Source organism: Mus caroli, unplaced genomic scaffold, assembly GCF_978045245.1.
Source record: "Mus caroli unplaced genomic scaffold, Mus_caroli_1 scaffold_8, whole genome shotgun sequence".
Lineage (NCBI taxonomy): Eukaryota > Metazoa > Chordata > Mammalia > Rodentia > Muridae > Mus > Mus caroli.
Genome location: NW_028227263.1, coordinates 115,831,689 through 115,847,847, shown reverse-complemented (window position 1 = coordinate 115,847,847; position 16,159 = coordinate 115,831,689). Strand labels below are relative to the sequence as shown.

General features: G+C 52.0%; 1 protein-coding gene across 4 annotated transcripts in view; it reads right to left on the bottom strand.

Annotated features, from left to right (window-relative positions):
- The window catches only part of Sipa1l3 (signal induced proliferation associated 1 like 3), a 198,059-nt gene that overhangs the window by 3,629 nt on the left and 178,271 nt on the right, over nt 1-16,159 (bottom strand). For 3 of the 4 annotated variants that reach the window (XM_085841952.1, XM_085841954.1, XM_085841953.1), the window contains 5 exons: nt 14,395-14,616; nt 7,489-7,654; nt 6,536-6,788; nt 4,192-4,335; nt 1,298-1,433 (listed from right to left, as the gene is read on the bottom strand). In XM_085841952.1, the coding sequence (XP_085698078.1) occupies nt 1,298-1,433; nt 4,192-4,335; nt 6,536-6,788; nt 7,489-7,654; nt 14,395-14,616 (921 nt within the window). The remainder of the gene's footprint in view (nt 1-1,297; nt 1,434-4,191; nt 4,336-6,535; nt 6,789-7,488; nt 7,655-14,394; nt 14,617-16,159) is intronic. The other variant, XM_085841955.1, reaches the window with a different exon arrangement.

Sequence of the window (16,159 nt, the reverse complement as noted above, 5' to 3'; positions counted from 1 at the left end):
GGGCCAATGGACAAAAGACAAGAGTGCCATCAATGATGATAACACAGTCTAACAAAATGTCCAGCCCTCTGCAGCCTGTAAACGTGCCACTCGGTTGCTACGGAATAGGACACCCAGGCTGATGCACAGGATGCTGCTCACCCAGGTGCTGGGGCTGGCTGGGGTCTACTGTCTGGTTTCTAGCTGTGGAGCCGCTCTCGGCCCCAGGTCTTGCGAGCAGACGGCACCTCTCTGCATGGAGCTGGTGCGAGAGATGCTTCTGGATCTTATCTTTGGAGATGTCTGGGGAAGGGCTGAGTGAGGCTGCTGGGTCCTCCTGGCTCTCCTCTTTTCCTCCCCTTCCTGGTCCTCATCTTAGGGAGCTATAAGTATGGACGGAGGTGGGAGGGTAAAACCCAGGAGAGGGCCCAAGGGCCACAGATCCCCAAAGTCTTTAACCAGAGCACCTGTTTTCTGTAACTTCAGAGGCTCGCACTTCTTCTTCTTCTTCTTTTTTTTTTTTTTTTATTTTTCGAGACTAGGGTTTCTCTGTGTAGCCCTGGCTGTGCTGGAACTCAGTTTGTAGACCAGGCTGGCCTCGAACTCAGAAATCCGCCTGCCTCTGCCTCCCAAGTGCTGGGATTACAGGCGTGCGCCACCACGCCCAGCCTAGGCTCACACTTCTGATGGGAGTCAAGACCTAAGACCAACTAGGCTGTGAAGGGATATATATATATATAATATAATTTTTATATATTATATACATATATCTCACAATTTCCCTCAGACAAGGCTTTCAGACACCACTAAGCAAGTGGCAAGCAGAACTTTGTGGGAAGCACACACAGATACTGCGAGTGCCCTGGTAACCCTCATGCAAGCAGCGAGGCCCTTGAAGCTTTCTCTGCTGGGTATGAGTACTCAGACTCACTGCATCCAGTCAGGGGAGCTGGGGTGAGATGCTCAAGCGGCCCGTCTCCTTGTCCTCTCTCTTGAGGGTGGAGCTTTGTCTTAGTACCCACAGGAGGCTGAGATTGTCTGTATGTGCCCAGCAGTGCAGAGAGGGTGGAGGGCAAGTCTGCATCATTAGAGGATCCACCAAAGAGGGGATCAAGCTGCAGACGGACGGACAGAGATGGGAGACAGCTAGGAGGCTGGGGGAACACTCTGGAGGAATGGCTCAAAGTTGGAAGTCTGAGACCTGATGTCCTGGGCCATCTCGGGTGACCTGCAGTGCCTGCTCACTCCTGTCTTGTGCATGTGTGCTACCTGCTGAGCTCTGATAGAGATGGATCCCAGTGTTTCCAGGGAAACTCACCTCATGGTGGGAGTGGCTCTTGGAGTCTGGGGGCCCCGCTCCAGGCTCAGATGGCTGTGCACAGGGCTGTGTGCAGGAGGGATCTCTGGGCTCAGGGCTGGGTCGTTCAGAGAGAAGAGTGACACAGCTCTTTGCACTGTCAGGGAGAAGCAGAAGGGGATTCAGTTTTTCCGGGTGGGCAGGTAGGCGGTCTTGGCTTCTCCCTACCAATTCCTATTCATCTTCCTCCCATCTCCTCCCACCAACCCTTCTCTGATCGGGGCTCATTTTGCTGCTCTGGCTGGCCGTGAACTCAGTGACTCTCCTGCCTCAGTCTTCTTAGCGCTCTAACCGTAGGTGTGTGTACTGACAAGCTGGGCTTCCTAACGTAATTTGTGTTCTCCTTGTGATGTCTTTTTTTTTCTCTTCCTCACTTCCTTTTTTTTTTTCTTTTCTTATTTGAGACAGGGTCTCTCTGTGCAGCTCTTGCTGTCCTGGAACTCACTCTGTAGACCAGGCTGGCCTTGAACTCAAGACACCCACCTGCCTCTGCCTCCCAAGTGCTGGGATTAAAGGCATGTGCCACCACCTCCCGGCTCCTTTTTTTTTCCTTTAAAGTTTATTTTTATTTATACACATGTGTTTTTGTCTATGTGGGCATATGCCACATGTGTGTGTATGTGTGAGTGTATGCTACTTGTGTATGGGTGACTGTGGAAACCAAAGCAGAGTGTCAGATTCCCCTGGAGGCAGAATTACATGTGCATGTAAGCTGCGCAGTGTGGACGCTGGGAACCAAATTCATGTTCTCTGGAAGAACAGCAAGTCTTCTTAATCACTAAGCCGTTTCTCCAGCCCCAGGATCTGAAGATTTTAAACAGGATCTTGCTATGGAGCTCAAGCCGACCCCTGAGACTCAGAGAGTCTGTGCTTTTCCTGGCTCTCAGGAGCTAAATATCCAAAATTCCTCAGAAACTCACAAGAACTAATAGGGCTCATATTACAGTATGAACATATTGTATCTATTCTAGGCAGGGGCTCTACCACTGAGCCACACCCCCAGCCCCTCACTGGGGATTCTAGACAGGGGCTCTACTGATGCTCATCTCCGCACTGCCGTGGTTTGTAAGCGCTTTAACAAGTACAAGTTCATCTAATACTCACAACTTGCCGGGGCAGAGAGATTTTACAGATGAGCAACTGAGGCATGAGGGGTTAATGGCTTGTCACAAAACTCCTCACAGGCAAAGCTGGAGATCACTCGTAGGCGGCAGTCTCCGGTTTCCTTGTCAACCCATTTGGTACTTCCTATGTTGGGAGCCAGCCAGTTGAGCTCCTAGTTTTTAGATCTGGTCCTGCCCACACTGCTTGCCCTCCCTTTCCAAGTCAGGAATCCAAGTGATGCTTGGCCTGACCCTGCCCTGTAGTGGGGATGGCAGGGTGAGCCTGACATCCTTGGGGCTACTGCTAGATGGCAGAACATGTGGGACACAAATACAGAAGTTCTATTTTAATTAAAACCATTCTTGCTTTTCTACTATGGTTCTTTGGATAGAGATCAGTCCACACATGCCATGTGATAATGGTACTCCAGGTTGGGCTGAGAGGGTGGGCATTGAGAATTACAAAATACTTAACATGGCTGGGCCAGGTCGGGGTGGTACCATAGCCCTGAAATTCCAGTACTGGAGGAGCTGAGGCAGGAGGACCACAAATCTGAGGCCAGACTGGGGAATTCTGAGCTGGGTCCAGTGTATAAACCTATAATCCTAGTTCTCAGCAGATGAACCTGGAAGGAGTTCAAGGCCATCCTGAGCTATATAGTGAGAGTTTGAGAGTAAGCTGGGCTATATGATAGCTGTCTAAAACAGACAGACAGACAGACAGACAGACAGACAGACAGACAGACAGGCCAACCAACGAAGATGGTGGTCCACATCTTTAATCTCAGCACTCAGGAAGCAGAGGCAAGTAGAATTCCAAGTTTGAGGTCAGCTTGGTCTACAGATTGAGTTCTAGGACAGTCAGGGCTACACAGAGATAAAAAACCAAACCAAACCAAACCAAACCAAACCAAACCAAACCAAACCAAACCAAACCAAAAATCAAAGCAAAAACCAAACAAACAAACACAATCAATAAACCAAACCAAAACTATACCAACCCAACCCAACTCTCCCCTGCAAACCAAAGCCGAGACAACCCAGGGTCCTGTACATGAGCACCCCACCCGTGTTCTCTGCCAGCTCCCCGATTCCCAGTCTGAAGAGGCACAGCCATGGGCTGAGGGTCTGGCAAATAGGAAGCTGTAAAGGCTTCCCCTCAGAGGTGGCGTCTCTCTTCTGTTCTGCTGGCTGAGGTGGGGATATGGTGGCCAGAGTGCTAACAGGCATCTCGGACAGATAGGGCTGTCCGGTGGGTTGCAAGGACTCTGGTCCTACTCAGTTTACTGAGTTTAGAATTCTCACCTGTAATTTGACTGCTCAACCAGGACTTTTTTTTTTTTTTGAGACAGGGTCTTTCTACAGTCCTTGCTGTCCTGGAACTTGCTACACAGATCAGGCTAGCCTGCCTGGGTTTGTTCTGTTTTGTTTTTGCTTTTTTGAGATGGGTCTCATGCAGCTTTCAGTAGGGTACTGTTTGTGTAGGGTTTCTGGGCCCATTTTTCACACGACCATTATTATATAGCCCAGGCGGTTGGTGAGGGATCTCCTTCCGTGGACCAAGTAGCAGGTGATCAAAAGGTCACCTGCTTGGGCTGCATGGTCAGCAGATGACAACGAAAGGCTTTAACTTTGTTCTCCGTGACTATGGAACACAGGCATGAGGTCCGGGCAAAGCCATAGGCCCTCTAGTCATCCTCTGGGAACAGATAACCACTCAGGGTCAGGAGTGGCTGGGTGGAGGCTACCCACCTTCGTAGGCCTTGGCAGCATTCACCAGGCTGGACCACTCAAGACCAGCGGCCGTGTCCGGTAGTGGCATCATCCCAGGGTCAAGTCGCCTCAGAGGCCGGTCCCGTCCGTCAGCCAGTGAGAGCTCCGAGGCTGAGATGGCAGCTATGTGGGAGGGTGGAGATGGGGAGGCGGCTAAGTACACAGTCAATGTGGAGGGACAGGGGCATGGGCGCTGGGAGCTGGGTGTCTGTGTGGGTGGCTTTCTATATATGGGACCAGGGAGGTCCTGCTGAGGTGACCTGAAAGCAAAGCTCTGCAATGGAAGGTGGGTAGGTACCAGGGAGAGGCCGGGGAGAAAAGCATTCTCGTAGAACAGTCTCAGAGGTTTGTGGAACACCGAGGAGGTCTGGGTGGCTCAGAAAGAGCAGGGGTGAGCCAGGGAAATGACAAGCCTGGTGGTCACTATGTGAAGTATTGTGATCCCTCCTGAAGAGGTGTGTAGCCACCCCTGGGATGCGTGGACAGGCTATCTGGCTGTCCCCACAGCAATGCAGTACAATGATGTCCTGACAATTCCATGGCAGATCTCGTCAGGACTTATGGCCCATCAAAGAACCCTGGTATTTTGAGGTATGTCTGTAAGGCCGAGGCCTGATACACAGAGGCTACCAGGCCTTGGACTTAAGGTGTTCCTAGTCCAAAGGGGAAGACACCCAGAGTGGATGAGGCTGTCACAGGAACAGGGGGCAGAGTGGTCAGGCATGGTGGATGGGAGAACCCTGATTCTGTAGTCCGACAGGCTGAGGGGAGGGATGCCGGGCTCGAGAGTATGGCAGAGGTGGAGTCTCAGCTTCTTCTGGCTCCATGTTGGGTATGTCCTGTGTACTAGGAGGAGCCAGTGGGGTGATCAAGGCTGAGAGTAGAGGCAGGAGGCAAAGGTAAGCTTGGGTAGCATGGGGGCAGCCCCAAGGGATGGCGGGGATGCTGTCAGCAGGGAAGGAAGTCCAGCCTAGAGCACAGCTGTGTGTGGCGTGGCCTGAGGAAGGAGTTACAGCCTCAGAGTACCAGGGCAGGGACACAGAGACAAGGACAGGGTGCCATGGGAGGACTGAACAACTGCTAGCTTTTGGAGGCAAGGTTTCACTAGACTAAGCTGGCCTCAGATTCCCTGTGCAGATGAGGCTGACCTTGAACTCTGGGACTTCCTGCTTTCACCTCCTAAGTGATAGATCACAGGCATGCTTCCCCATACCGGGCTACTGCAGACGACTTTTAAGGGACAGATGGCCATTTCAAGAGAGCGCAGACTCCCTTTATCCTCCATAAGTCTGAGGTACAGAGGCTTCCCATGTAGAAGATGTGGGGACACCACCTCCTAACTGAAACCCTTGGCACAGAACACATCTGGAGTTTAGAAAATAAGGGTTGCCATACACTTCCTAACACACTCTAAAGGCCGAGCAGCGACCTGATCCAGCTCCCACCAGCACACACCAGCAGTGACCAGCACACACCAGAAGTGAGGCTGCTTGCCACTCCTACCAGGATGGGTATGAAAGGTAGCTAGGTGTGATGGGTCCGGCCTAAAATCCCAGGGCTCTGCATTCAGGAAGCAGAGGCCGGCAGATCTCTGTGAGTTCCAGATCAGCGAGGACGACACACTCAAACAAAGGCCCCAAGTGAAAAAACAGCCCCCAGTGTGTCTGTATGGGCTGTGTCCACAGTGAGCTCGGGGTTGTTGTAGCCACAGCCTGTCCGGGCATGAGAAGGGCTCACGGAGCATATCTGTGCGGCTCTGGCTGCTTTGCCAGTCATTCTTTTTTTTTAGTTGAGATGGGTCTTGCTAGGATTCTAGGCTGGCCTCAAACTCATGTTCCTCTAACCTCCAAGTGACATGTGTCAGGAGATGTGACATGTGTCAGGAGATGGCTGTTCCAGTGGCCAACTTATGGGGCAGAGTCAATAAATACCTGCTGGATGAAATAAAGGTGTGGATGACTCTTACCCAGGAGCCCCACTAAGCGTGGCATATCTGGGGAAGTCGGGTCACTAAGTAAATGTTCAGGAAATGAGACGTTTAGCTGGGAGCAGGGAGGATGATAAGGCATAGTCGCTGGGAAATTGAGAATGTAAACACCTGTCTCTGGGCATGGGGGCGTGGGAGGGGGCTGACTGTGTCTGGTCTCAGGTGACCCAGCATTTGGCCAGCAATATTCACTCCTTGAGGTTCCCTGGAGCACCTGTGCACCCTTCTCTCCCTCACAAGGCCTGGCCACATATGACCACCAGGTGCCTCCCAACTGCAGTGTGCCCCACTTCCTAGCCCCAGGGGGACCTGCAGCCCCCAGATGCCCAGGCTCACATTTCTTCTCTGGGAAGCCATTGCCAGTGGCTGGAGTGGTGCTGGGTGCCCCGCTGGGTGGGTGGGCGTGCTGGTGCTGGTGCTGGCGGCGGGCGGGCAGTGTGCTGGAGGGGAAGGTGCAGGTGCTGGTGAAGAGCACATCGCTGGGCAGGCCGGGCTCCAGGCTGGCAGGGCTGGCAAAGCTGGGTTCCCGGCGCCCACTACACAGGCTCTCATCTGACAGTGTCCGCTGCAGGCTCTTCTGGGGGGACTGCTGCCAAGACAGGGTAGGACAATGGATTGGCATGCTGGGCTGTGGTCCTGGGCCTCAGGGGATTTTTGGCAAGTTCTTGTCCACCCAGCATCCATTTCTATACTCTTTCTGGTCAAAGCTTCCCCAAGGGCTCCCAACCCCTGACCTGTGCCCATGGCTTCTGAGCCTATCCCCCAACAGTAAGCTTATATAAGCATTTCATCACTGCATTTGTACATGCCTTTTCTTTTCAGATATGGTCTCAGGAAACCAAATAACCCAGGCTGGCCTAGATCCTGAGATCCTCCTGTTTCAGTCTCCTGCAGGTTACAGGTATGTACCACAATACCCAGTGAAGAGCTGTCTAGGTTTCCATAGACCGCCAGCCTGACGATGAGGGGCAGGCAGGGCAATGGAGGGACCATAGAGCCTGCCGCTTTGGCCTCACTGTCTTTGGTGAATGAGAGCCTAAGTTGTTTCTGGGAGCTCTTTCTGCTTGTGGCTGGGATCTGAAGAGGGGGTAGGACCATTTTCTTTTTGGGCTCTGGGAGAAAGAAATGAGACCCATGGTCACCAGGGCCTTCTCCAGCTGGCTTGAGTCCTGGCTCTGTCCCTCCTTGCACCCCCCACCCCCAACAGGGCCGGCAGACAGCAAAGGTTGGAGGCATGGCAGAGAGCATCGCCTACTCCCCGCTCGCCCTGGGCCGCCAGCCGCACGCACCCCTGGGTCCCGCTCCTGCTCTGGCCCCAGGTTGTCCATGACGATGAGCTTCTTCAGGTCGTCCTCGATGGTCGACTTGTAGTTCTTCCGTGGGGACCGGAGGTCTCGCAGGGATGCCCTCAACCGTGGCTGACCAAAGACGTTCTTTGCGTTGGTGTCCACCTGCCTGTCATGAGAACACTGGAGTCAGAGGGCTGTAAGCCGCTTCTCAGGGCCACCACCACATGGCCGGGCCTCCTCTATATCACCTAGCTCTCTGTACTCACTGTGCTGCGAACCTGCTCTGACTGGGCCTACACAGAGAGCAGAGAGCGGTGGTACAGCAGGCAGGGACTACAGAGCCACCTGCAGGAGGGGACCGACTGTAGGCAAGTGAGCAGAGTGGAGCCCATGTGTGAGACAGAGACTTGTTTTGAAGCAAATACGGTTAGGTAGAGGAATGGAAATTGGAAGTATTCTTCTGTGGGGTGAAGGGGTGAAATCTGGAGGAGACAAGGGAGGAGTCCACCCAGGTGGAAGAGTGAGTGAGTGAGTGCTGAGGCTGTGAGGTGGTGACGCCAGGCGGAGGAGCCAGGGACAGACTGTGAGACTGCAGACTTAAGAGCCACTCTGCGGATTTGTGATGGGACCCTGGGGGTTGGGCTGATGGCTAGCCAGTCTTAGGTCCTGATGTGTGTGTAAAGAGAATGGGTGGGCGGCAGGGCTCATGAGAGCTGGGTGGGGAGAGGTGAGCAGGTCCCTGACAAGAATGATGGGGTACCCCATCACCCCTTCTTTAGAAACTCTGGTGTTTCCTGTCCTGTCACATGGATAACACTCCCCCATACCACAGGGGCCTGAGGCCAAACTGCTGCTACCCTAGGCGTGGCCTTCTGATCCCAAGGGTGGTGGGAAGCGGGGGTCACTGTCTTTCTCACTCTATGGCATGCTGACCCACAGCTCTGTCTCCGTAGCTTTCCAGAACTACCTCTGGGGTCACTGGGCCACAGTGGACTGGGGTCAGAAAGGGATCCCAGGAAAGGACAGGCCTGCCATCTCAGTCACGGCCCTGCTTGCTTCTGCCGTGGGCTCAGACAAGGCCTGTTCCGTCTGTGGTGGTTTGAATGAGAATGGCCCTCAGAGGCTCATACTAGGTCCTCAGCTGAGGAACTATTTGGAAAGGATTAGGACCCGTGTCACTGGGGGTAGGCTTGGAGGTCTCAAAAGACTCTCCATTCCCAGTGTCTTTCTGACTAGTGGTTGTAAGCTCTTAGCACCGTTAACAGCACCAGGCCTGCCTTTCTGCTGTCATGCTTCCCACCACCGTGGTCATGGACTTTAACCCTCTGAAACTGTAGGCCCCAAATAAATATTTTCTTTAGAAGTTGCCTTGGTCACAGCCTCTTCACACAAACATATGTACGCACATAGAAACACACAGATACATGAACATACACACACACACACACACACACCCAACCAAGCAAACAAAAGTCAAGAAAGCCAATCCCATAAACATAGGCTTCTTTTTTGTTTTTTGTTTTCTTTTCCTTTTTGAGACAGGGTCTCTCTCTGTAGCCCTGGATATTCTTATTCTAAAACTTTCTGTATAGTCTTGCTGGCCTTAAACATGTAAAGACCCAGTTTCCTCTGTCTCCAGAGTACTGGGATTAAAAGCACACACCGGGCTGGTGAGATGGCTCAGTGGGTAAGAGCACCCGACTGCTCTTCCGAAGGTCCAGAGTTCAAATCCCAGCAACCACATGGTGGCTCACAACCATCCGCAACGAGACCTGGCGCCCTCTTCTGGAGTGTCTGAAGACAGCTACAGTGTACTTACATATAATAAATAAATCTTAAAAAAAAAAAAAAAAAAAAAAAAGCACACACCACCATACCTAATTTATTTTAAATTTTAATTTTATGCATATGTATGTTTTGCCTACATGTATTTCTGTGCACTGTACTTGTGTGCCTGGTACCTATAAAGGGTGGACTTGTCGGCCCTCTGGAAAAGAAGCCAGTGCTCTTAACCACTGAGCCATCTCCCCAGCCCTTATCTTAATTAACTTCTCTGAGAATATGGGATCAAACCTAGGGCCTCCTGCGTGCTAGGCATGTACTCCACTACCAACACTACGCCTCAGCCGGCTCCCCTGCCCCCTGCTTTTCCTTTGTTCTTCTGCTTGGCTCTTTTGAGAGAAGGTTTGTTAAGTGGCTCAGGCTGGCCTGGGACACATTATTCTCCTGCCTTGGTCTCCTGATTGCTTGGGTGAGAGGCATAAGTCACCATGCCTGACTCTGACTGTCATGTTTATATCACAGATGGACTGACAATGAAAGACTATTATGATATTTTGAAACATGCCCATATCTGAGTTAGGAAATAGACTTTGTTTACAGAACACGGTTCCTGGGAGTATGGGGACTGATGGGCACCTCTGGGGAGCAGCAGTCACACTGAGTGGTGGAGAGATGGGGCTCTCCCTTCTGAACTGTGAGCCTATTTTACCACGAGCATGTGTTACAACAACAACCATCATAAGCAGCCTAAAGCAGCCTGGCGCCTGGCCTTTACCATTTGTTACTGGAGAAAGGAAAAGTCTCTGAGCCCAGAAAAGAAGTGAGATGTTTTCGGCTGCGGGAGTCTCTAAAGTCTGCATCTTTTTTTTTCTTTTCTGTATTTCATTGCAATTTTAACAAAGGCAGGCAGAGAGGGTCGTGGGTTTTCTTGTCGGGCCATAATCCTGCCTAAATCACCCTGCAGGCCTGGGGTATGCTGTCTCTGTCCCTTACAAGGAAGGAATTATCTGGGCAAATTAAAAGTCTATAGTTGGGAGGCGAGCAGATTACTCTGTACCCCATATGATGACAGTTTCAAACAACAGTAATAAAGAGAGATTCAAACAACAGTAATGACAGACAGACAGACAGACAGAGAGAGAGAGAGGAAGGAAGGAAGATGAGGGGGTTGCTTTAGAGATGGCTTAGTTAAGAGAAGCTGCTGCCCTTTGGAGGACCAGGTTTGGTTTCCAGCACACGCACACACACAGTAGCTCACAGCCACCTGTGACTCCTATGCTCCTGAACTCTGCATGTGTCGGGCATGTTAGTGGGGCGCTGAGGGGCATGGCATCAGTGTGGCTGCACGCTGGAGGACAGGCTCAAGTATGGCTATGGCAACTTGAACTATGTTCCCTGCCACACAGCCACCTAGCTGTGAGGTAGTGCTAGTCTTTCAGCTGGCTCAGCCTTTGAGGTGGAGGACGCAGGAGCTTATAGCAGAGAAGGTTGCCATGCTCTGGCCCCATGCCTCTGGCATAGAGTGTCCTTCACCAGCCACTCTGTGCTTGTAGACTTGGGATGACCCTGAAAGCCCTCACAGCACCCCTGTAGTAGGAACTACCACCACCCCATTTTAGAGATGACCCTGAGGTGCAGCCAATGGTGGGCGCCCATCCCTTGCCATCCCTCTGGTGGCAGAGTGAAGGAAGAGCTGTTGGTCAGAGCCAGCATGGTGCCCCTGTTGTGGCAGATGCTCAGGCCCTACAACACAGGGCCTATTTCTCTCTAGCTCATCATCTTTCATCAACAAGCAGTGTGTGCCTCAGCACAGGGCATTGGTTTTCCCCAGGACATTTCTCTCAGAAGAGGAGCACGCCATCTTGTATGTGGTCCCCATGCTTGAGTCTGAGAGATAAGATGCCCTCGGTTTGAGTCTTGAATTTGCTGGGCCTTGTCTCACTGGGGACCATGGTGCCTTTGGGAAATGGGGTAAGAACAAGGCCCCTTTTGTGGGGTTGCCAGGAGGTATGGGGCTAGGTAGCAAAGCCTGGCTGGCAGGCCATGTTCCTTGTGCTAGTTACAGAGTATGACCCTTGTGGGGCCTCATGCTTTACAGAGGCCTGTGGATTGTGACAGGCTGGCAAGGCAAGGCAAGGTTTCTACCACCAAGCCTGAACCCAAGGAACAGTGTCGGATTTCAGTGACAGTTTGTCTGAACTCAAGGAATTTAGCCAGGAGTCAAAAATAGTGTTTTCTGAAAAACTGGGTTAGATGACTCAAGAGTTTCTAAGTGACAAGGTCATGATCTTGAGATGCTCAGGGGGAGTTTGAGTCAAAAGCTCCACGGCCGGGATGCACTCAGCAGAGAAGACCTTGCTTAGGACGCACAAGGCCCTGGGTTTGAACTCTGGAAAATAAAACATGGCCCCGCCTCGCCCAGCAACTTTGTAAGTCAGGCCTGGAGAGGTGGCTTAGCGGTTAAGAAAAATTTCTGCTTTTGCAGAGGACCCAAGTTCAGTTTCCAGCACCCATACGGTGGCTCAGAACTGCCTGTTTAGGGGATCACCCTCTTCTGGTCTTTATGTGCACCAGGAATGCACAAAGTGCACATAGAATAATATAGGCAAACACTCATACACATAAGATAGATAAATCTTAAAATATAAAACACTTAGTCAGTCTTTTATATTTTAGATTTTAACAAATATATCTGTAGCCAGACATGGTGGCAACACACTACAGCCCTAGTACTCCAGAGACAGAGGCAGGGCAAGTTTCTGTCTCAAAAGACCAGGATTGGGGATGCAGCTCAGAGAACAAAATACTTGCCTAGTGTTTACAAGGTCCTGGGTTCCACTGACAGCATCAGGGGGAAAAAGGGGTGTGTGTGCATGCGTGTGCATGAGTGTGTGCGCACGTGCATGTGTGTGTGTGTGTTGTGTGTGAGAGAGCCAGATCATGACATGGGTAGAGTGCTCATCTAGCATGAAAACAATACTAGGTTGAATAAGAAAAGAAGCCAGTGTGAATGCAATCCCACCTAGAAACAGGGCCTCTGGGGAGATCACCAAGTGGAAATGAAGCCACCAGGGTGGATGATAATCTGGTAAGACTGGGGAAAGGCGACCACAGCCCCACCAGAGGGAAAGAAGATGAACGGCGTGCTGCCAAGTGAAGCAGCTCCTCCTGAAAGCAGAGGGCGCTAGCGAGGGCCCTGGGACAGACTCTCCCTCCCTCCAGTGGGAGACCCCGCAGAGCCCTCCAGAACTGTGACATCCATTTCTACAGTGTCAGTTTGTGTCCCTCAGTACAATGGGCCTACAGAGCCACACACAGCAGGTGAGGTGAGTGGGAGCTCCAGGCAGAGGGCGTGATACCCATGAGGAGGGGACAAGAAGACAAGAGGGCACACGAGGAGCCACAGGACACAGGAGCAGATGAGGCTCTGCAGGGTTTGATCTTCTGGCTGCACTGAAAAGCGGGGGACCTCTTGCTTACTGGAGTTGTAGAATCAAGTGAGATCCATAGCTAGTCCATTTACTGACCGAGCTACTTTGGTGTGTGCGAGGTAGGTCACAAGTGCCTCGTGACTGAGGACAGTGGCACTTGTCTTCCAGTGGGAGAAATGTGAAGTAGATCACAGTGAAGGGACACTCAGTGACAGTGGAGGCTCGCCTACCCAGGCTGGAAAGGCCTGTCTGAGCAGGTGGCATTAGCTTGAGACTACCCGGAAGGAGATTCTTCCAGGACATTTAGAGGCAGTGCAAAGGCCCTGGGGTGGCGTTGGCACGCATCAGGTTTGAAGCTCAGCATAGCTGGAGCAGAGTGAAGGATGGAGGTATGAGACGGAGCAGGCAGGATCTGGCAGGAGTCTGTACAGGAGGGTGGTACACAGCGCATGGTACAGAGCATGCCCAGTGTGTCTGAGCCTCCAACATTAACTCGGGTGGGGTGGGGTGGGGTGGGGTGACTGGAGGCTGTAAGGAGAGCGAATGACCAGATTCTAGTTTTCAGAGTCCCCTCTGTCTGTCAGCGAGACGTGTGAACTGGATTCTCGGAGCCTGCTAACACCTCCCGGGACCATTTTCTGTCTCCTGGTGCTTTTCTTCCCCCAAGCTCTGTGTCACCCACGGATTTAAACAGCCCCATCCAGGTCAGGAAGAAGGTGTTGAGAGGAACAGATGGAGGGAGCCAGAAACTCCTCAACCAATGGAGCTGCTGTGAGCCTTCAATAAATGAATGCATTTAGAAAAGGCTAGAGAGATGGGAAAGGTGCTTGCTGCCAAACTGGAGGACCTTACTTTGACCCCTGGGACACATATGGAGGAAGGAGAGAACTGCCCTCTAAAAGGTAGGGGGATTCTAGGCAGGGGCTCTACCACTGAGCCACGCCCCCAGCCCCTCACTGGGGGATTCTAGACAAGAAATCGACTAAGTTATGCCTTAGTACCAGTGCCCTTTCTTAACTGCACAGACCCCCACTCCCTGCCTATCTCTTACTGTATACAGAGCTGGAGAGATGGCTCAGCAGTTTTAAAAGTGTTTGCTCTACCATCATGAGGACCAGAGTTCAGCCTTTGGCAGCTATGAAGCCAGGCCTTTTGCCCATTCCTGCAATCCCGGCTCTGAGGAGGATCATGGTGCCGTGCTGGATTCCAGTCTAACAGAGACTATGGGAGGCCAAGGTCCATGAAGAGACCTTGCCTCAGAGCAATAGGCAGAGAGCAAGAGAGGAGGATGCATTTTTCTGGCTTTCACACCCATGTGCACATAAACTCACATACAGACAAACGAATACGTTCAAAGGCGAGCAAGCAAGCAAACAGCCAGGGAGATGGCTCAGTGGGTACAAAGTGCGGGCCGTGTAGGCCACGTGACCCATGTCCAACCCCTGGGTCCCATCTAAACTACCAGCAAGCCTCCCCAGGGACGGGAGTGCTGACAGTACAGCCGCGTGCCACCACACTCAAACCCAGTTCCTTACTGTACTTCCTGTCATCTCAACTTAATTGTCAGCTCCCTAGGAACAGGGGTCTCTGTCACCTGTCTTGGTCACAGACATAAATCCAGGGTATAGAACAGCACAGAGAGTCACCCTTTCCCTGTCCCAGAGATGGCCGGGTGTCTTGTGGTGGCACTTACTTCTTGCTGTCAGTGAAGGGGAGTGGCCGTGGTGGGGGCTCGTCTGTCCTCTTCCATCCTGTTGAATGCTTGTTGTGTGCAGGCTGCTTGGAGAAGAAAGACTTGGGGACGGAGGTGGAGAGCTGGAAGGGGCTGCACTGAGAGAGCTGGGAGGGCCGGGGAGTCTCTGCACTAGCTGTTTTGTAAACCTGAGTGGGGTAGCCGGCCCTGGAGCCCATGTCACTGCAGAAGCAAAGACAAAGAGAGAGGGTCACTCATGCGGGAGTTTGGGGTGAGTTGCCGCAATAACCAACTCTTAATTTAACTTGACAATCAATTTACTGTCACTGTGTGCACTGGGGAGGGGCCCCGTGTGGAGGTGGACAGTTCTGTGGACTTGGCTCTCCTCCCACTTTGTGCTTAGGTTGTCGGGTTTGCGCAGGAGGACGCACTGAGCCGTTGGCCTCATTTCTTTATCGTGCTGAACTGCTACGAGGAGCTTCCCGCTATCTACTGCAACCAAACTTTGGAAAGCCGATGGCAGCGCCAAGGGATCAAATCTTTCTCCTTGAGACTTGTTTTGGAGGAGGTCTCACGCCACCTCCCAGGCTGGCCTGAAATGCACAGCAGTCTTCTCGCCTCAACTTCCCGAGAGATAATAACAGGGGTTATAGGTATGTGCCACCATTTCTAACTGCAAATTAACTTATTTCTTTTCTCTTTTTTTTAAAGATAGGAGCTAAGAGAAGTTAAGTGAGCTTCCGGCTCCTCCAGTGGACCTGAATTTGATTCCCCACAATTGCCTGTAACCCCAGCTCCCAAGAGCTCGCATGGCTCTGGCCTCCACGAGAACCTGTGGTCACATGTAATACTGACATGCAGATATACACACTTAAAGATAAAAACACATCCTTAGCATCTTTTTCTTAAAGTTGAGGACTCTAATGGCTCACTCTCTTTAGGTATAGTGTCTCAGGCCTGTCATCCCGGCACTTGACTGGCAGGGCCAAAAGGACATGGGTTCTAGATCATCTCTGGCTAAATCCCTGAGGTTTTGGCCAGCCTGAACTACATCAGAACCTGTATCAAAACAAAAACACTCCCCCCAAAGAAACCCCCCAAATACCAGTGTAAACCGCATAAAGTATGAGTGTTTTGTCAAACTCGATTTCAGATGCCCACACTGGATTACATGTGACACGCTTTCAGCGCAGTTCAGGTAACCACTTCAGAAGATGCCCCCAAGCAGTGTGCAGGGGGTACTAGCTCTGCAGTTGGCTGTGATGGGAACGTAAGGATGCAGGAGAGTGAAATTGGACCCCACACAGAGAGTTCCAGGTAGAAAGGCGAGGGAGGCAACCTGATACCTCAGCTGCAGAGGTGATCTCGGAAGACCTTCCCTTCAATGTGGCATGTGTAGATGTGAGGCCCGTGGATGAAGACTTGGACTTTATCCTAGATAGGCAAGGATGCCCGTGTCTCATGTGTGCACTGGCTTTGTCCCTTCCCATTTGTGAGTCTGTGTTCTGAGAAATGACCCACTGATGGCGATTTCAAGCTACAAGTGTATGGGGGTGGCCTGTCCAGAGGCTATGACCCTGCTCCAGCTAAGACAGGGCAGGGGCATGGGGAGGTGCACTCTGCACTGGTACCCTGTTTTAGCCATGGCCCTTTGGCTTCTTCGTGAGGCTGTGACATGTTACTGCGCCGTCCAGGTTCTGAGGGGCTGGCAGGCGGTCCTGGGTGACAGTGACAAGGATGACCTCAAAGATCCTGGACACGGTCA